Source organism: Pogona vitticeps, chromosome 2 (assembly GCF_051106095.1).
Source record: "Pogona vitticeps strain Pit_001003342236 chromosome 2, PviZW2.1, whole genome shotgun sequence".
NCBI lineage: Eukaryota > Metazoa > Chordata > Lepidosauria > Squamata > Agamidae > Pogona > Pogona vitticeps.
The window spans coordinates 201,427,234-201,448,172 of NC_135784.1; the positions used below are offsets into that span (position 1 = coordinate 201,427,234).

Below are 20,939 nucleotides of genomic sequence, written 5' to 3' on the forward strand. Positions count from 1 at the left end.
CGGGTTGTAAAAAGAATTGTATTAATGAGGATGGCAAAACTATGGTTCAGAAAGAAAAACTTGCTCCAGAGAGGACTGAGAAGATGCCACCATAAAAACTATCCTTCTTTCAAACAAAGAAGAACTAAAATTGTTTGCGCAGAATAATTCTAAAGTTGTTCAAAACAGGTTTCAACTAGAAGTGGGCAGATTAATAAAATAGATCAATAACTAGATGGTTTTATACTATGACTCCCAGAATTGCCAAGGTAGCACTGCTGGCTGGAGAACTCTGGAGCTGTAATACAAAAATGCAAACCTCCACACTTCTGAATGCCATCATATGATGGGCATTTCTCATAGAAAGGATGGAAGATAAGGGAAGCAAGAGGAATTTCTCAACCTGGCCAGAAGGGATGGCCAGTGCAGCTTCTTTCTGTTCCCAACAGGTACGTTTAGGAGTTGTCAAAGGTCTCACAAGCTTGAGTGAACATGCAGCCACTTCAGCACCACCATGTGGGGGATGCAAATCTCACATCACTTGTTTCATCTTCCCAAGCCGCCTTGGGAAGCTCTTTGAGATGAATAGCTCTTTGCTAATAGATCACTATATGGGCACCCCCATGGTTCAGAGCTAGAAAGGGATCTGGTTCAAGAAAATGGGTTTCCACAGAAGGACCTCAAAGGAGCCACATATCACTCACAACTGGAGTTGGACAAGTTTCTTTGCACATTAAAAAATGGAGTATCACACGGCCAGATGAGCACCTGCATGTTGAAAGGGAGCTCTATGTGAATACTGACATAGATGTGTAGAGAAGGCCCAGGGTGATAGTGACATTAAACAAGCCCAGCATCTCTGTTTGCATACAAGATGTCTATGGCCGTACCACAACAGAAGAAACAAGTAGTTCATGTGCACCTCTTAGGCTCAATATGCCTTAAAGTGACTTGCTCACATGATTTATCAGGGATGGTGACAAAGACAGATTGCACCGCCAGACCAGCCCTGTTCTCTGTTCTTTACTGCAAGGAGATAGGACAAAACAGATCAAGGAAATCTCCCAGTACTGACACCACTCCATGTGCCCTCACTCTTCAACACTGCACAAAACTTGGGTCACACCATTTCCTTTCCACTGGTGATCTTTTAAAGTTGGTGGAAAGGGAGATAAGAAAAACCCAACTACAAAAGACTGAACAATTCACCAACTCACCAGTTTGCTCATCCACTCCACACTGTTGATAACACAAAGTGCACAGTACAGTTAATAAGTCCTTAAAAGGTGAGCTTAAGAAATGAACAACATCTGTTCTTCCTAGCATAAGTTTTCTTCACCTCCTGATGTCACCAATTAGCTTGCTTTCATTTTGTGGTTGGCTCCTGGTAGGTAACCACAAGTTTGATTTGCAACTTTGATTGTTTAGGGCACAGAGCTTTGAAAGAATCTAAAGGAAAAGTATGCTCTTGTTTTCTAACTGTGATTATCAAATATAGCTTGACCCTAAGCATCTTGAATTATAATATCTAGAACCACCACCACCCTGGTAAGAACTGTTACTTGCTCTAGGGCAGTGGTTCCCAACCTCAGGCAACCCAGGTGTTCTTGGACTGCAATTCCCAGAAACCCCAGCCAGCACAGCTGGCCATGAAGGCTTCTGGGAGCTGCAGTCCAAGAACAGATGGATTGTCCTAGATTGGGAACCACTGCTCTAGGGTATCTGTATTGACAAATTCTTGAATACATGGGAAACAAGTCTTCGCATCCACCAACTGTTTGAAGTTGTGAGACTGGTTGAGGCACTGAATTCTCTGGTCCTAATAATCTGTCCATGTCAGAGCGGACCCAGATTCAAGTTTTCACACCACGCAGATGTCAACATTAACCACCAACTGCCTAATGTATAAAAATCAGTAGGTGTAGTTAATTCCCAGCAGCAGAAAGAAAAAACAAATACTTCAACTATTAAGTGTCTTCCTAGGAAACAAATACTGGCAATCCTAGGGTAGAAAGACCAATGTACCAGGAAGATTTTTTCCCAGGGCAGAAATGAATTAATGAGAAAAGCTTCACCTGACAGATTTCATATAGGCCAGAGTTAAGGTACAAAGGCTTGAAGAGGAAAGATCTCTGCAGATCTTACAAAAGGGAATCCCTGTTTTTTGAAACACAAGGTTTTTCTCCACCTAAGTACTGTGAAAAGCTTCACCTGACTGATATCAAGATGGCAGGCAGCCAAGGAAGAAACCAAAGTACTATGCTGGAAACCTCACAAGGGAATGCTATTTGATTTTGCTAGCGCAATGCAAAAACCTTTTCCTCAACACTGACCTGAAATGATGGGAAGTTTCCTTCCTATGACCTTTTGTTTGTGTAAGGGCAAATGGTTAGAATAAAAGACAGCCCCGACTGGAAGAAAATGTTGGCAAACCTACAAGAGGAAGCTTTTCACAACTATCTTTTACTAGGAAAAGTTTCTTCCTCGTGCAACAATGAAATGAGCAAGAAAGCTTTACCTGATGAATTTCTGCCAGTCAATAGGCAACGATGAGATAGGCCTTGCAAAATGCGGAGAGGGTGAGGACTGACATGAAGTCGAAGGGTTACTAGCCAGCAGTGGTGGCGGGGGACTGAAATGACCCCACTCCTTCAAGGTCCCTCAGGCTGACAACTCCCCCATCCCTCAGGAGAAGTGGGGAGACTCGGCGCGCGCCCCTCCCTCCCCCCCAAACATACCCCCCACGCTTAGGATTATTACCTTCGCACAGGTATCCCGCCAAGCCCCAAATGAAGTCGGTGCAGTAGTGGCAGAAGGTGGGCTTGGTGAGGGTCACCCTCCTGAAGCAGTGCCCGGGCGCGTTCCCACGAGACGTCGGGTGCTGCTGCTTGGGAGACGCGGGCGGCGTCGGCTGAGCCCGCCGCAGCAGCGAAGGCGAGGACGACGGCGTGGGCAGCGAACGGCTCTTGCTGCCTCGCCCCATGAGGGGGCTCGGAGCCGGGCTGGAACCGCTGCTCCCGCCGAGCAAGGAACGGGCGCCGTCTGCCATGCCGCCGCCGCTGCCGCTTCTGGGGCTTCTTCTTCTTCTTCCGCCGCCGGCGCCGCCTGGAGCTCAGCGGGAGCGCCGCTTCTCCGTCTCGGCGGGCTCCCCTCACGCCCCGTCCTGCGCCGCCGCCGCCGCCGCCTCGGCACCCAGACGGCTGCCTCCCGCCTCCGGGCCGGCCTCGAGGGACACAGTCGAGAGGCGCCGAAGAAGAGGCAGCCCCGCTCTTTCAAGACTTCCGCCGCGATGCCAGGGAAGCCAGAGGCGGCGGCGAGGAGGGGGGGGGCTCGGATGGAGGAACCAGACCGACGAGGAGGGAAGGGAGGGACGGACGCAGAGGGCGGGGCTTCGAGGAGGCGGCGGCAGCTCCAGCAGCAGCAACGGCAGGGACTAGAGCCGCAATAACCGCCGCTGCCGCCTCGAGGCCGCCTCCTACCGGGCTCGCGGCGACCTGGCGGGTGGGCGGGGCCAGAGGGAGGGAGGGGAGGCGGGATTCCTCACACGATATTGGGCAAGAGGAGCGCGGAGTAAAGCCCCGGGCTCTTGTGTTGCTGCTCGGAAGTCGGTCCCAACAAGAGAGAAATTGGCGCAGGGAGGGGGGGTGAAGCCGCGGCGGGCCCGCGAGGTGGCTGGGCTGGCGCGAGCCTCCTTAGTGTTACTCTCGAGTAAAACGGGGGGGAGCATGGGCAGAGACTCTTCATCTTCATCTTCTGTCCTCCCCGTGTGCAGGGGTTTATAAAAGGGCTTTAGAGCAGCGGTTCTTAACCTGGCTTGTTGTTGTTAACGTGCAGACGAGTCGTTTCTGGCTTATGGCGATCCTAGGAATGAGGGATCTCCAAAATGTCCTGGCCTCAACGGCACTGCTCAGCTCTAGTAAACTCAAGCCTGTGGGTTTCTTTGGGGAGTCAGTCCATCTTGTATTTGGTCTTCCTCTTCTTGCTGCTTTCCCCCTTTCCCTGGTATGACCGTCTTTTCCAGTGAATTTTGCCTTCTCATGATGTGCCTAAAGTAAGATAGCCTCAGCTTCAACATTTTTGCCTCGACAGGCTTAATTTGACCTAGGACCCACTTATTCCTCTTTCTAGCAATCTAGGGTATCCACAAAGCTGTCCTCTGTCACCATATTTCAAACTAATCAATTCTCTCTCACACACAAACCTTGGCTTTCTTTGCTGTCCACCTTTCACAAACATACATGGCTATCAAGAGTGTGGATGATCCTGGTCTTTGTCTCCAGTAAACTATCCTTACCCTTGACAATTTTTTCTAATTCCTTCATTGCTGCCCTTCTGAGTCCCAGTCTTCTGATTTCTTGACACCAATCTCCATTTGGATTGATAATTAAACCAGGGTATACAAAATCTTTCACCATTTTAATTCTTCATTGTTAATTTTAAAGTTGTGCAGTTCTTCTATAGTCCTAATTTTTCTCTTTTTCATGTTCAACTATGCACAGTCCTGCTTTGGCAGTGTCTTTCACTGTCACTAAAAGTCATTTCAAGTCCTTGCTGTTTTTTCCGATAAGATGGTGTCATCTGCATATCTTAAATTATTGATGTTTCTTCCACCTCTTTTTTGCACTCCTCCTTCATCTGAATCTCTCCCAGCCTTCCATATATGTTCTGAGTATGGATTGAGCAGATAAGGAGACAAAATGCTTTTGCCTCTAGGAAGCCATTCTGCCTCTCCATATTCTGTCCTAACAGGAGCTTCTAACACAGGTTAGAAATGAGGATTATCAAGGGCTGAGGCACACCCATTTCTCTAAGAACAACCTGTAGGGGTTTTTTTTGGGGGGGTGACACCTTGAAAAACAGCTGACCCCGTTCCTGGAGTAAAACCATACCATAATGACATAATTTGTTAGAAAAGACTCCCAACATACACACATCCAAAGTAACTGGAAGATGTTTTTCAAAAAATACTCTGATTATTATCATTTTATCCCTGTACCCTGCGTCTCTGAAGACCTAGGTTGAAGAATTTCTTGTTCATGAGGAAATTCCTTTACTCTTTGTTAGGGATACTGAAAACCACATACAGCCCCTATGGGAGGGATTCAGCCCATGTTCAGAGACACTGAACACTTGAGGTCATTTTTAGAAACAGGAATTGTTTCTCTTCCAAAAAAGAAGGCAGCCTACACATCCCCAGAGACCCCTCTTTATCTCATGTTTTGTGTTTGTTCACCAGCTGCATTTTGCCAATGGAGGATGGGCTGTGCTTAGATGCCACATTTTAAAAAAAGCACACAGTAAAATTTCTGATTGTAAATCATGTGTCTGTTTTTAAAAAGCCTACCATTAATAGTAGGAGCCCTTTGAATTAATTCATTGTAATAGGTATGAGTAATGTTCCTGTCCAACACCCCCCCCCCCAGTTTTTATAGCCATAGTGTTAATAATACTGTATAACAGTAGTAGCAGCAGAAATTATCGGGGTTGAGAGGGACACCACAGTTCATTTAAACAATCATTTTGGCAACTGTAGGACTATTAAACAAAATCCCAAACCTTGCTGCTTGGTTTGAACAGACATGATGTAATTCCAGGTCAGGGGTAGGCAAAGTTCACCATCTGCTTCCTTGGCTTTCTCTGCACCCACTTCTTTTCCCAGCAAAAGAAAAATAGAATTTCAGGTACTGACAGTTTCCAAGAGAGGTGAATCACTTGGTAAATACATAGTGAGGCCCATTCCTCCACCTTTTGAGACTCCAAAATACCCATCTTTTGAATCTAGATGTCGGCTTGTAACCATTTCTGATTTTTATCGGTTGTGGTTTGAGCAGTCTTTGTGGCCCTCTGAGAATCCTTTGGGTCAAAAAAATAATTCTGGACCTCTCAGGGTTGCCCACTCTAGTTCTTGGTAAACTGGAATGGGAGGAATAACAAAGAATCTATCCAGTTAAATTGTATTTAGTGTCTGCTTCTGTACTTCCTGAAGTTGCCGGAGTTCTATCTTATAGTATCTCTCTACAAAATATTGTCTTTCAGTGATGTAAGCGGCCTTGGGTCCTTTTTAAGAAGAAAGGTGCGGTAATTAATTAATTAAGTCCAAAGTTGAATTAAAGAGATTGCAGTTCATTGCTGCAAGTATTATTATTCCTCATCCCATGTCCTGTTACAAGAGAACAAAGTTCTGCCAGTGACAGTTCAGGTTCATTTCAGATTGTATACAACAACAGACCTAAGTGTTATCATAATGTGATTTGGAAGATCTCAGTCAAACCCCACTCTGGTGAGCATCCTTTTGTCAAACTTGCTCTGAACATTTTCAGGTGCACACCTCAGAAGAGAACCTACACTGTACATAAATCTATGTGATGGCCATATAATGTGAAGCAGCCACTGTTAGGTAGGTGCTGAACACCCCTGAATAAAATAAGCTCTGAATCAAGGTTGGCAAGACTGAAACGGCTGTCTCGAGGAACAAAATTTGGGCTATTGTGAAAGAACAGCAAATAATCTTATTTACTTGGTTACAATCGTATTTTGGCTGCCAGGAATGGAAAGAGGTAGTTATGGGATAGCCTGCTTCATGGGGCAAAATAAGTTGCCTGGCTTTCAGTATTGTACCATCTGACTTGGAGCAATTGCTGTTCTGTTTGAACCAGCAAAATATCATGTGCTGTCCCCACCCCACCCCTTCTGTACTAATCACATTTCATCCCCAGGAGAGGTAAGGGAGGTTTTGTGAGGTTTCTGTATGCCAGAAAAATAGAGGGAAGTTATGCTCTCCTTCCCCCATCTCCCAGACAATCGGTGGCACTACTGTTTGCAAGATGCTGTTGGTAGATAAGCACAATAGTTATGTAAGAGCCAGTCTCAAAGCACAGTATTAAAGTATTAATTTTCCTTTACATGCAAGATGCTTTTTATATTTCTAAATTCATCATACCATCAAATGGGGCTGGGTATTTCTTAGATACAGAACTCACAAATATGCTTCTTCTCAAATATCTGACCTCCCGTTGCCCTGAGGCAATGGTAACGTTCAAGAAAGTTATATGTACTAAACAGATCATACCTAACAGGTTTTAGAAAACATATAAATCACACATTGTAAGAAATGAATGTTTGTATGTATTTAAAGTAACCATGGTTTGAATGTGATTGTTTGAGTGCTAGTCACAAACTCCTCTTTTGTTTTGGTGAATCAAGTCGTTTTGTTGACAATTTCTTACATGGATTGGCAGTGTTACACTTTCCATATTTTATTTATTCTAACCCCACCTGACGGGAGTAGCTATGGTGACAAAACTGAGATGCCCAGGCACTGCTATTACACAAGCAAAGTCAGCATAAGAAAATGCTTGACATTTCCTATTTCTGAGCTGAGCCTGAAATGAAGAAACAATCATTTATATTAGACCTCTGACATGAGATTATTTCCAAATCATCTTGAATCAATTAAGATGATGCTTTCTTACACCTCTGTCTACATACCAGGGTAAGAACTCAGAATGAAACCTTCTGGACACCAGTAGCTGTGAAAAAGCCATTTGTAGCTAAATAGGGTAGAGACAATACAGAACGTAAGGATCCATGGGAATGTTTGATGTATGAAAATAGTGATGTAGATGGTTTCTTCTCAAAGCAATCTAGTATGAGTGAAATCTAAATGCAGGATAGCGTACACATATTGGGTCCAAAAACAGGGCAGTTAAAGCACACATCTTTTCCTGTTACTATTATTTTAAAACCTGACTTTGGAGGAATGCAGAACATTATTTAATTAATGATACTGAATGGTAGGGAGAATCTTACCAGCTTCCCTAAATGTCTGATCATGAGCAGAAGTGTAGTAAATTTTCCTCATTACAGACTATCATCCATGGTGGCTTACTTCATGAGTATAAGGACAGCAAGACAAATACTGTTTTGTATTGATGTTTCAATTTGAGAATTTGTAAGGCTGATAACACCTAGGCTCCTTTTCTTACTTCACATTTGGTGTGTCTGGCAGAAAGACCACTCCGTATAGCTGATGCCATAACCTGGTAATTGTATCCTGTTTATTACAGTTAATTTATTGAATTTGTCTATTGCTACCAAGTCCCCAAAATTATAAAGGCATTGTGACGATTGCCCCACGTCACTCCTGTCTCTCATAGTCAGGATCTCATTTGCATGAGCCTATGAGAGGATTGGAGAGGTGGAGTCAGTGGATAAAAAGGGTTAGAAGATAAAGATAGAATTTGCAGATAGTCAAATAGTCAGAGAGATAGTGAGAGAAGGAACAGATACTAATAGAGATAAGCTGGTCAAGATAAATAGATAGAGCAGGGGATGATTGGTTATGTGGCAAGATATATGGTATTTTAATGACATGATTGTGTATAATGAATATCTGAAGAACATCTGTGATTATGATTAAATTTGATACACTTCAATAAATAAGTTCTGTTGGCAGTTACCAGACAAGTGTTTGACTAAAGTCTTTTATATTGTGGATAAAGGAAATCCACTGGTGGCAGTGAGGGAAAGAGAAGACTGAACCCTTGGTGAGGACACAACGCATAGGTGCATCAAAGTAGTGAACATCACAATTGGTGTCAGCTGGTGGGATGACACAGCGTGAGGTCTTTGTTTGGTGAAACAAGCAGGGGCCACGTGGTAAACGTCACAGGCATGTTTGCAGAAATCAGACAAATGTGTGATAATGTGAATTCAAAAGATAATCTAAAATACAAAATAAATTCCCATTCCCCCATGGAACATAGAAGTAAGCAGCAAAAATAGCCACCAAAGTTAAGCCACTATGTGCAAAAAAAAGAAATACCTTGGCTTGGCACCTAAAGAACGAAAAATTTGGCAGGTGGTGAGCTTATTAGGAGGGACAGCTCCACAAAAATGCATTGTGTGCGGTCAAGACTTAATAGGGCTTTCAAGGTAAGTGAGATCTTCAATGAATGGTTTTACCATTCTGCCACGTATATACTCCCTCCTGTAAATTTCCATGCCCATGCAGGGATGCAAACTCAGGACTCTAACCACGGCACTATACTGGATATCAATCAGAGGATGACTAAGTGGGGAGGGGAAGGAAGACAGGGAGATCCATTCTCCCATAGTTTTCCTTCAGACATCTCTTCAAGGGGACTCTAAAGAGCAGGGCCTAGGAACTGGGTGGGTTCATATGAGGAGAGGGAGTCCACAAGCTGAGCAAGGCTTCATTCCTCAAGGCTTATGGCTTGGAACAGGAACTGATTACAAATTATTAGCTAGTAAAGGCACACCAGAACTTCGGTTATACATTCAGAATGCCTCATTCTAGCCAGTGGTGTGGTTTCTGTATTGTGCATGAACTGCAGTGCCTAAACTTGTCTTCATAGACAGGCCCCACATAAAGCATATTGCAGTAATTGAACCTAGAGGTTACCAAGATGATTGTAAAAGGGACCTGGTCACATGGAGGCCTGATTGTGCCTCTGGTGAAAACAAATCCACAGGTTTCCCTGAGCTGTGCATCAGATTTTTCAGGGGCAGTGTGTGTTACCCGTTTCTAGAACTGGTTGCCTCACAAACATCTGGATCCAGTAGCTACTTATTAACACCTCTCTGTACATTATCCCAGTTTCTGGGACAGTCAACACTGGTTTAGGAAAAGGATAACATCTTAGTGTAGGCACTTCTCATATGTTTTGGGGCCTCTTAAAGAAACATGAGCAATGCTAGCAAGAAATTGTGAACTCCATTTACTTATTTACAAACATTTATAAATTCATCTCTAAAAGGCACTTGGATTTAAACATTTCAGGACAGTGCACAACAATCATACAGTAGAAAACCATGGCTAAAATCTTTCTTATCATCAGTTCAGGAGGGGGGAAATGCCCAGATGGCCAGAAGACTCTAGCTGAATGGAGAGGGACATGCTGCCCTTGAATGTTTTCAGCACAGCTGTTTATTTAATGATTAAATTTTAAGTGGATTGTACTGCACAGATTTTGCAGCTTGCCTCATCCCCTCTTCAATTACGTATCCTTGACTTGCCTGAATGCCCTCACTGCGAATGGGGAATTATTTTCTGAGAGTGAGATGCCACACAAGATGCAGGACCTAACAAACTCATTACGCTGAAGCAGAAATGGGAAACAGGTAGTCCTCCCGATGTCATTGGACTGCAATTGTATCACTCCAATCTAGCATAGCCAATAATGAGGGATGATGGGATTTGCAGTCCAACAACATCTGGAATGCCACATGTCTCTGTACTACATTATGACACCTCAGCTGTGGCTTGGCACTTACCATGTACACATAAAATGCACACCAGAATATAACTGAATTTACCAAGCACAGCTGGAGGGCAGATCAAACATATTTACTTGCTGCATTACTCATTACTACTTTGCATCAAGATTGCATTATAGTTGTTTTGAATGCAGAAGCATTGCTAGTAGGTGAAAAGATACTTTTTAGGACCCTTTAGTGACGAGTTCTGATATTACACCCTGTGAATATTGTTATATGTCATAAAGTCAATTCCAGCTTATGGTGACTCTCTATGGTGAATTAATAACTTTCAAAAGGTCCTATTGTTAAGAGCCCTGCTCAGGTCTTGCATACCAAAGGCCATCACTTCCTTTATTGAGTCAGTCCATCTTCTTGCACCCTTCCTCTTTTCCTACTGCATTCCAAATTTCTTAATGCTATTTGTCTTTTCAAGTGAGCCTTACTGTATCATCATATGTAGAAGACAGCCCTCCAAAATACTTCCCTTGCCACTCAGAGCTGATAAGAGAAGAGCATGAAAATATGGAAAATTCCTGTCAAAATGCCTCCATAAATATATTAAAATGCCACTAAAAAGTTTGTTTTGAAAGCTAGGAAGTCTTATTTGCTATATATACTTGAAAACTTTAGAGCTACTTGTTCCATTACTTTTATCGTAGCCTTGTAACTATGCATTCCATTTCCACCCACCCAAAATGAAAATTGCAGAGCCATCATAGCTCTCTGGCATTTTTCCGTCAAAGGAAACTAAAACCCTGAAAGTGCTGCCTGTAAAAAAAATTTCACAACTTGAAGATATGGGGACTATATACTGTACAGATATGGGCAAATAGCCTGGTATGCTATTTTTGTAGGCAGGTAGCTTCTGTGGATTCACTTACAAAGCTATTTCAAAATCCCATTCAGGCATCTGTTGTAAAGGAACAGGTATTGGATGTTTACATACAACATCCCCCCCAACATAAAGTCATGCTTTAAAAACCAAACAGGCAGCAACTGCTAAACTACTTCAGTGTTAAGACATTCATGAACACTGCTTTTATTTTGCCATTCTGATTGTCATCAAGAGGGGAATGAAGGAGGAGAAATGAAGACATTCACCGTTGTCTTTTCCATGGCACAACATGGTACTCCCCCTTGTAAGAGGGCATGGGCCTCAGCTGGGTGCTTCCTTTAGAGGACCTGAGGGGCACATACCATTTCCTGTTGGTTAACCTCTTTCTCTGCTTTTAAGTTGCTTGTTCTGATACTATGCACTCCTTGTTCAAAAGCAACAGCTTGCTTTGATCAGGGCTGCTATTCCCATTCATGCACCCAAGAATGCCCACGATGACCCTGGTAATATGAGGCAAAATTATTCCTGTATTTTCTGGCACTGAGGATAGCAGGAAAGCCCTTCTTTGGTTTACCCAGCTTGGTTGCAGCTGAGGAGCCTCAGTAATCTTTATAAAATTGCACGAAATAGGTCAACATTATTATCCAGATGGCACAGCTGGCATATGCATTTTGTACTGTCGACATGCCAGCTCCACATGACAGACCAGACACTGGTGCACCACCAACTGGGGAAGACTGCTGTATATAAAAAGAATGTACTTTTGATTTGGATAGGGTATAATAGTGAAGTAAGGAGCTAAGAAACAGTGCTCATTTTGAGACAGGCCAAACAAAACTGGCTTATTTCTTGTTTTCATAATTTGCAGCCATGGCTGGAGCTGCACTCAGCTGATAAAGTTATAAGCACTTAAGGCCCAAGCCTTCACAGGAGTCCTATAATTTGATCTCAGACCACATGAGAGCCAGCGTGGAGTAGTGGTTACAGTAGACCTTGAGAAAACTGGGTTATCATCCTCGAAAAGCCATGAAAATCCCTGCCTCCCAGCTTGGCTTACCTGAGATGTATACCATGATGATGGAGTGGTCAAGAGAAGAGTCCTGTGTGCACTCTTGAGCTTATTGAAGGAGAAGTGTGATAGAACAGTAACTGCAGTTCCCTAACCCATAACTAGTAAGGAGAGACAAGAGGGCCTTCTTAAATGAACAGTGCAAAGAAATAGAGGAAAATAATAGAAAGGGAAAAACCAGAGATCTGTTCAAGAAAATTACAGATATTAAAGGAATATTTTGTGCAAAGATGGGCATGATAAAGGACAAAAATGGGAGGGACCTCACAGAAGTAGAAGACATCAAGAAGAGGTGGTAAGAATACACAGAGAAATTATACCAGAAAGATCTGGATGTTCCGGACACCCCAGATAGTGTGGTTGCTGACCTTGAGCCAAAGTGAAGTCAAGTGGGCCTTAGAAACCATGGCTAACAACAAGGCCAGTGGGGGTGATGGTGTTCCAGTTGAACTATTTAAAATCTTAAAAGATGATGCTATTAAGGTGCTACACTCAATATGGCAGCAAGTTTCGAAAACTCAGCAATGGGCAGAGAATTGGAAAAGATCAGTCTACATCCCAATCCCAAAGAAGGGCAGTGCCAAAGAATGCTCCAACTACTGTACAATTGCACTCATTTCACATGCTAGCAAGGTTATGCTCAAAATCCTACAAAGTAGGCTTCAGCAGTATGTGAACCGAGAACTCCCAGAAGTACAAGCTGGATTCCGAAGGAGCAGAGGAACTAGAGACCAAACTGCTAACATGCGCTGGATTCTGGAGAAAGCCAGAGAGTTCCAGAAAAACATGTATTTCTACTTCATTGACTACACAAAAGCCTTTGACTGTGTAGACCATAAGAAACTATGGCAGGTTCTTAAAAAATGGGAGTGCCTGACCACTTTATCTATCTCCAGAGAAATCTATGCAGTATGTGGGACAGGAAGCAACAGTTAGAAATTGATATGGAACTGATTGGTTCAGAATTGGGAAAGGAATACGACAAGACTGTATATTGTCTCCCTGCTTATTTAATTTCTATGCAGAATACATCATGCGAAAGACTGGACTAGATGAATCCCAAGCCGGAATTAAGATTGCCGGAAGAAATATTAACAATCTCAGATATGCAGATGATACCACTCTTATGGTAGAAAGTGAGGAGGAATTAAAGAACCTCGTAATGAGGGTGAAAGAGGAGAGCGCAAAAAAAATGATCTGAAGCTCAACATAAAAAAAAACTAAGGTCATGGCCACTGGTCCCATCACCACCTGGCAAATAGAAGGGGAAGATTTGGAGGCAGTCACAGATTTCACTTTCTTGGGCTCCATGATCACTGCAGATGGTGACAGAAGCCACGAAATTAAAAGATGTCTGCTTCTTGGGAGGAAAGCGATGACAAACCTAGACAGCATCTAAAAAGCAGAGACATCACCTTGCCGACAAAGGTCCACATAGTCACAGCTATGGTTTTTCCTGTAGTGATGTATGGATGTGAGAGCTGGACCATAAAGAAGGCTGATTGCTGAAAAATTGATGCTTTTGAATTGTGGTGCTGGAGGAGACTCTTGAGAGTCCCCTGGACTGCAAGGACAACAAACCTATCCATTTTGCAGGAAATCAACCCCGAGTGCTCACAGGAAAGACAGATCCTGAAGCTGAGGCTCCAGTATTTTGGCCATCTCACGGGAAGAAAAATCTCCCTGGAAAAGACCCTGATGTTGGGAAAGTGTGAAGGCAAGAGGAGAAGGGGACGATGGAGGATGAGATGGTTGGACAGTGTCACTGAAGCTACCAACATGTATTTGACCCAACTCTGGGAGGCAGTGGAAGACAGGAGGGCCTGGTGTGCTCTGGTCCATGGGGTCACAAAGAGTCAGATATAACTTAACGACTAAACAACAACAACAAAACCCATAATGTGTTGAACTTGCTGTGGTGCATCCATGATAATTTGCTTTTTTGTGGTTCCACTTTCTAGGGCTAAGGAGAACAGAGCATTCCTCTTTAAACTCCTGGAGAGAGAGAAGCTAGGCTGTTGCTCCTTGCCATGCTTATGCTGAGTGTGAAATGAAGCTTTACAGAGAAGAAGAAATTCCTTAAGCACTAAAAGTCTCTGACTGTCATAGCAAGAGCTTCCTCTGTCTCATTCCTGATGTGTGCGTTTCATGTGCACAGAGTTCTCCCACAGCATGTATAAATCTCCAGAACGTCCCCTTCTTTCACCACCCCAGATACACAGGTTTCATTCCAAAACTTGAAAGTGTAGTTGGAGAAACATATGACAATGCTACATGGAAACTGCTCGCCCATCAGGCCAAGCTGCAACAATTAAACTGTACTGCTGCTGCTGGCCTATGTGGCCACTGGTACCTTTTCAGTGGAACGGAACAGCCATACGTGCATCACTCCACTCCATTGGTCGAAGACAAAGATACCACTCAGGATAAAGACTCTAATAATAGTATTCAGTACATTTTAACATGCAGACTCATAAAGGAAGAATGGCATTCCTTCCTGAACAAAAAGAATTCCTTTTTGTTGAGCTTTCCCCCAGTCCATCAGAAAATTTAATACAACCTTTTCTCAAATAGACAATCACCATATGTCATTGGACTACAGCACCGTTCTTCCCCAGGCCCTCTGAGGTTATGCTACCTGGGGATAGTGTGAGTCATATTCCAACGTATTCAGAGGATACCAGGTTGGGAGAAACTGGTGTAGAATTACCTACACTGTACTATGTAGCTCAGGGAAATACAGCCCTGTGGGTGTTGCTGAAATTCCACTAGTGCTACCAGCCAGCATGACCAATGGTGAAGGATGGGAGAGGGGATTTGCAGTCCACCATTTGGAGAGATACACATTTCCTAGCCCAGCAGTACTGCAACATCAGATTGTACTTCCCTTTTAGTCGGAGCAGGAAAAGATATGGTAAGCTAATGTCACAACACAAGGGGAGTGTTTCCACATGTTACAAAGAGGGAAGAAGGACTTGCAGTGAAGTGCCATTTTTAGGGACACCTCCATGTTCCACCTAAGACGTAACTCTGATTTGGAACTAGAGAAACAGTGTTAGTACAGCAGAGATTAAGATTTAGATTTTGCAAATGTTTCAATTCAGTGGTACCTCGACTTGAGAACGTCCCTACATATGAACAATTTGAATTAAGAATGGCTCCGTTCACAAAAAGTTGCTTTGACTTGAGAATGAAGCCTAGACTTAAGAACCAAAAAAAGAGGGGGAAAAACTTTCCTGCCCTTTTTGACCTAAATTTACCTTAGGTCAAAAGAAGAAGAAAAAATCCCCCCAGTGGTAGATATGGATTAACCGGCTTTGTATTAGTTATGGGAACTAATGCTTCAACTTAAGAACAGCGCCTCAACTTAAGAACGAAAAACAGCAGATACGGATCAAATGGTTTTCAATGCATTCCTATGGGAAATGGTGCTTCGACTTAAGAACGTTTCAACTTAAGAACGCAGTCCCAATACGGATTAATTTCTTAAGTCGAGGTACCACTGTAGATGAATGTCTACTAGCAAGCTTGAATTTTCTGTGTTTGAAAGAGTAAGTGCTTTAGACTTGGCACACCTTGAATTGCTTGTGATAGATGTTTATGAAATGCTATGCTGGCTCCTATCAAACCACATGCCATTTTATGTCCATTAAGAAAGACTGTCAAAAGCTAAATGCCATTCAATTCCAAAACACAATATGAGCAAATTAATAGTTGACCATCAAGCACTGTAAATTATAGACTCAGACCTCATATCATTTCTCAAACCTGTCCGATATATAAATCAACCTTCACTTCTCTCTTCTGGTCTATCTCCCTTCCCATTAACTATTCCACCCTTGCCCTTCTCTACAGAAACCAATTATTTGGATATTTTGTGTTTTGGTCCTCAATTAGATATCCATACAGATTCTGTACTACCTGAAAGCTACATGTCTTTGGAAAAAGTATTAGACCAAAGAAAACTGGAATGAATGATGAGAAGAATGAAAAGTAGCAGCCAATTCAAGTATAACTATCTGATATATTGTACTATGCTTTATGATATTGGCAAGCCTTTGGAAGTTACTTTTTTCATACATTGTTCATAATCCATGGCTAGAATGGCCATGGATTATTTAATAATTGGAGAGGTATTTAATAATTGGAGAGTGGCCATGTTGGCTAAGAGATTCTGGGAGAAGTAGTCCGAGAGAGCAACTTTTCCAAGCTCTGCATTACTGATGACAATTTTTCCATCTGAGGGATCCTTCACAGCTTCCTTCCTCCCATTTCCTACCTCCCTTTAGCAGTTCTTCTGAAGATTTGCTAAATCACTGTTTCCTCTGAAATGGCAAGCTATCAGCTCCAACTACAGTCCTTGGTAACAAACCAGAATCTTAAGCCATATTTCGCATTACTGGTTTATGGTTAGAGCTTGCTATACCATTCTGCACTTTGGGCACTGTAAAACTGGTTTAACACACCTCAAAGGTGTGTAAGAAAAGGGAGCAGGTGGGCATACAGTACTTTTTGCCAAATCAGAAAAGAACATCAGAGCAAGATCAATGCATTTGGAATGAGCCTAATGATGTAATTTTGCAGTCTCCAAGAAATAATATCTGCAGAAAAACCATACCCAGCTCTTCTTAGAGCTGAATATGTTTTTTCTGATTGTCATTTGTGATGACAATCTTTTCATGTCCATGAAGAAAACTCACTGTGCAATCCAGGAATATGGATGGGGTTGTCAAAGAAGGCAACCAAAATTGGCTTTCAAATTGCTGTCCACTTCCTTCACATTTTACCTAGTAGTAGTAGGTTGAATTTCCCTGGAAAAGACCCTGATGTTGGGAAAGTGTGAACGCAAGAGGAGAAGGGGACGACAGAGGACAAGATGGTTGGACAGTGTCACCAAAGCTACCAACTTGAACTGGTAGTGGAAGACAGGAGGGCCTGGCATGCTCTGGTCCATGGGGACACAAAGAGTCAGACACGACTTAACGACTAAACAACAACAAAGTAGGTTGAATTAAGTATCCCATTTTTCCTACCACCTGTAGGCTCAGTGCTGTAACCTCCACTGCCCACACATTTATGTCTTTGCAGTGTGGGTTCAGGAAAGGCGGAGTGTTTCTCTCTACCTGAATACATTAGCAGGAGATCAGCGGGAGGCTGTTTCACCCAATCTGGGCAAATCTCCTGCAAATCAATTGAAATAGCTCCTTCCTCCCCAAACCTTCATAAAATGAGTCATACTGTGGTTCAATTCCATCATCTCTTGGAACAGAGGAACAGCGTTTAAATTTCTACATCATCATAGCCCCAGTGCTGAGTCAGTGTAAAGCACATTTTCAGTGTTGCCAAAGAATCCCTTGGTGCTAATAGGAAAGGCGTATGAAATTACAATCTTAATGAGCAAATGAAAGAGGAAGGAAAAATACATCAATACTTTAATTCCTCCACTTTTTAAGATTACAGCCAAGCATGACATTTCAAAATTAAGCCTTTTTATCTATGATTAAAGCAATCTCTTCCTGATTTCAAATGCATATTTGGGCTTTATCTCAGTTAACGGCAGCAAACACAATCTTTCCTTCTTTTTTCAGAATCCCGTCCCACTCACATCAATCAAGACTGCCTTGCACAAATCTATGACAGTGATGCTTCTACCACTTGGGCCATTCAGTCAATAGAAAAAACTCAAGGCAGATTTTAAATCAACACCAAAATCAATCAAGACCAGGCAACTCAGTCTAAGCAAACCAGAAAACATGGTATGATGCACAATTTCTTATATTCTAAGAATCCATACTATTTTATATTTGTACAGTTTTGATGAATGCTATAATGCTCCAGTCAAAGGCAATGACCTGGTCCAAATGTTACTCCAAGATCCTTAGGCATTACACGTTTCCTCTTGCTTTTCCATTCACATTCTTTATTCATTTTATCCAACTTCCTGGGTTTTGGCATACCATAGTCTAATGTTCCATCTCAATTGACAAACTATGGTTTGCATGAGATCTCCAAAGTAGGAATAGAAACCACATTTTGACATGGTTTCTTTAATTATTTAGAAAGCAAAGACAAACTACAGTTGCCAGTTCAGATATACTATTGAACTATACTTTGCCAAAACCCAAGAAGTTACTAGTCAAGCTTAGTAGACACATGTACAAAAGGGGTTTTTTTTCTAAGTACAAATCCTAGAATTCTCTAGCCAGCATAGCTCTAACAAGGGAAAAGGAAATAAAGAGATAAGCAAGCAAGGGGTTTAGTCATGCAATATCAAATTATGCTTTACTTCTCAACAGATCCAACAGCATTAGTAGATTGACTGATGATCCATCAGTGACTGTTGAGGATTGCCGATAACCCTTGCAATTCTCAATGGCCATCAGGGGTCACTGATGGAACATCGAGAATGCCAGACCTCCTGCATTTCCATTACTTTTCACTTTCTGTCTCATCCATTCTCAATGGGGGAAGCATATGCCACCGCCCCCCCCAGCATATTTGAAGGGGGGCACATATTGGAAACAATGCTTCACACTCCACCTTATAAAGTTCATAATGAGACTTAGGCAGTGGTGGGATTCAGCAGGTTCGCACCAGTTCTACAGAACCGGTAGCTAATGTATTATTGGTTCTGCAGAACTGTTTGTTGGTCTGCTGAATCCCACCACTGATCCTGGCCAGTGGTGGGATTCAGCAGGTTCGCACCAGTTCTACAGAACCGGTAGCTAATGTATTATTGATTCTGCAGAACCGTTTGTTGGCCTGCTGAATCCCACCACTGGACTTAGGCCATGGTCACACAAGGAAAATGTTTTCTAGTTCTTCTGATACCTTGCATACCTCTGTTGTACTGAATTGTGGTCACGGGGTTTATGTCCCAGAATGAATGTCCCAAGAACTTTTAGCAGTACCGATTTATTCCCTCCTGTTTGAATCATTATGACCATGCTACCAGTTTAATTTCTCTCTTCCTTCAAGAGGCAATTTAGCTCCTTGATTTTTATACATATACATATACATATACATATACACATACACATATACAAACACACACACACACACACACACGCATACATACATACATACATACATACATACATACATACATACATACATACATACATACATACATACATACATACATACATACATACATACATACATACATACATACATACATACATACATACATACATACATACATACATACATACAGTGGTGCCTCGCATTGCGATGTTAATTCGTTCTGAAAAAATAGCTGCTAAACGAAAACGTCGCAATGCAAAATTAAAAAGACCATAGAAACGCATTAAAACATGATTAATGCGTTCCTATGGGCTTAGAACTCACCGTTCAGCGAAGATCCTCCATAGCGCCGCCATTTTCGCTGCCTCTAAAGCGAAGAATCCGTCCCAGAAAACAGCGGGCAGCTATTTTGAAACCAGCAATCAGCTGTGTGAAAATGGGTGCTTTGCGATGATCGCAGGGAACTGATCATCGCAAAGTGAAAATCCCCCATAGGGAACATCGCAAAGCGATCGCTTTTGCAATCGTAAAAAGTCCATTGCAAAGCGATTTCATCGCTAAACGGAGCGATCGCTATGCGAGGCACCATTGTATGCATATATATACAGTGGTGCCTCGCTTAACGAGCGCACTGTTTAATGACGAATCCACATAGCGATGCAGATTTTGCGATCATTTTGGTGATCGCATTGTGATATTTTAATAGGTAAAACATCGCATTACGATGATCGGTAAGCGTTTCGCTTACCGATCTTCACATTGTGATGTTTGGGAAACAGCTGATTGGTGGTTCCAAAATGGCTGCCGCATAAAGAAAATGGCCACCCGCAGCGTTTTCACGTGGTTCCCTCGCTTACTGAGGTGGCGAAAATGTCGGCCGTATGGGGAATCTTTGCATAACAGTGAGTTTTGTCCCCATAGGAACACATTAAACAGGGTTTAATGAGTTCCTATGGGGTTTTTTGTCCTGTATAGCGACGTTTCCAGATAGCGACGATTTATCCAGAACGGATTATCGTCGCTATGCGGGGGAACCACTGTATATCAGAAACAAGTCATGACTGCAAGAGCACACTTGACTATACCTCCCTCCGCACAGCTTCCCTCCTCCCCTGCGCACCCACAGCTATTGTTTCCAGTCCCTTTCATTCCACTTGTAACAGACCCCATGCAAGGGGGGGATTCACAAACAAAGGGGAGTAGAAATTACAGGGAACACTGGTCAGAAGGGGGTTTCTGTTTAGGAAAGTGTCCCTCTGTTGCACCAGCTGCTCCTGCAGAAATGCATTGCACACAATGGACACTGAATATCCACCTAGCAGTACTGGCGATCATCCCCTCCCCAAGAGATTGGCATACCAATGTTTCAATGTTTCTTCCCACAGGAAAGAAAAAAATATTACTCGCCAGTAGTGTAATGGTGGCAGCTCTCTGGTGACATACTTTTACCAACGTATTGCAGTATTAGGCACAATTTTTTTTAAAAAAAAAAAAAGTAATAACTGCACGCTGCCATAATGACAGCCACTTTCCTGGCTCTCTTTCTTAAGATGCATGGAGTGCAGCCCCAGTTTGACAGACATTTATTCTGTGGTGGGGGAAGATGCTTATGTCTGTCGAACTGGGGCTGCACTCCATGCATCTTAAGAAAGGGGGCTAGTCTGTGAAAGCTTGTGAAACCCATTTGTCTTAAAAGTGTCACAGGATTCCTTGTTATTCTCACTGTTAACAGACTGACATGGCTACATG

The 20,939-nt window shown here is 42.8% G+C and overlaps 1 protein-coding gene across 2 annotated transcripts in view; it reads right to left on the reverse strand.

The window, feature by feature from the left end:
• DGKQ (diacylglycerol kinase theta) overlaps positions 1-3,155 on the reverse strand; it is a 111,065-nt gene extending 107,910 nt beyond the window's left edge. For both annotated transcript variants that reach the window (XM_020807072.3, XM_020807071.3), the window contains exon 1: positions 2,740-3,155. In XM_020807072.3, coding sequence (XP_020662731.3) covers positions 2,740-3,028 — 289 coding nt within the window. In that variant the 5' untranslated portion in view covers positions 3,029-3,155. The remainder of the gene's footprint in view (positions 1-2,739) is intronic.
• Between the last annotated feature and the right edge of the window lie 17,784 nt (positions 3,156-20,939).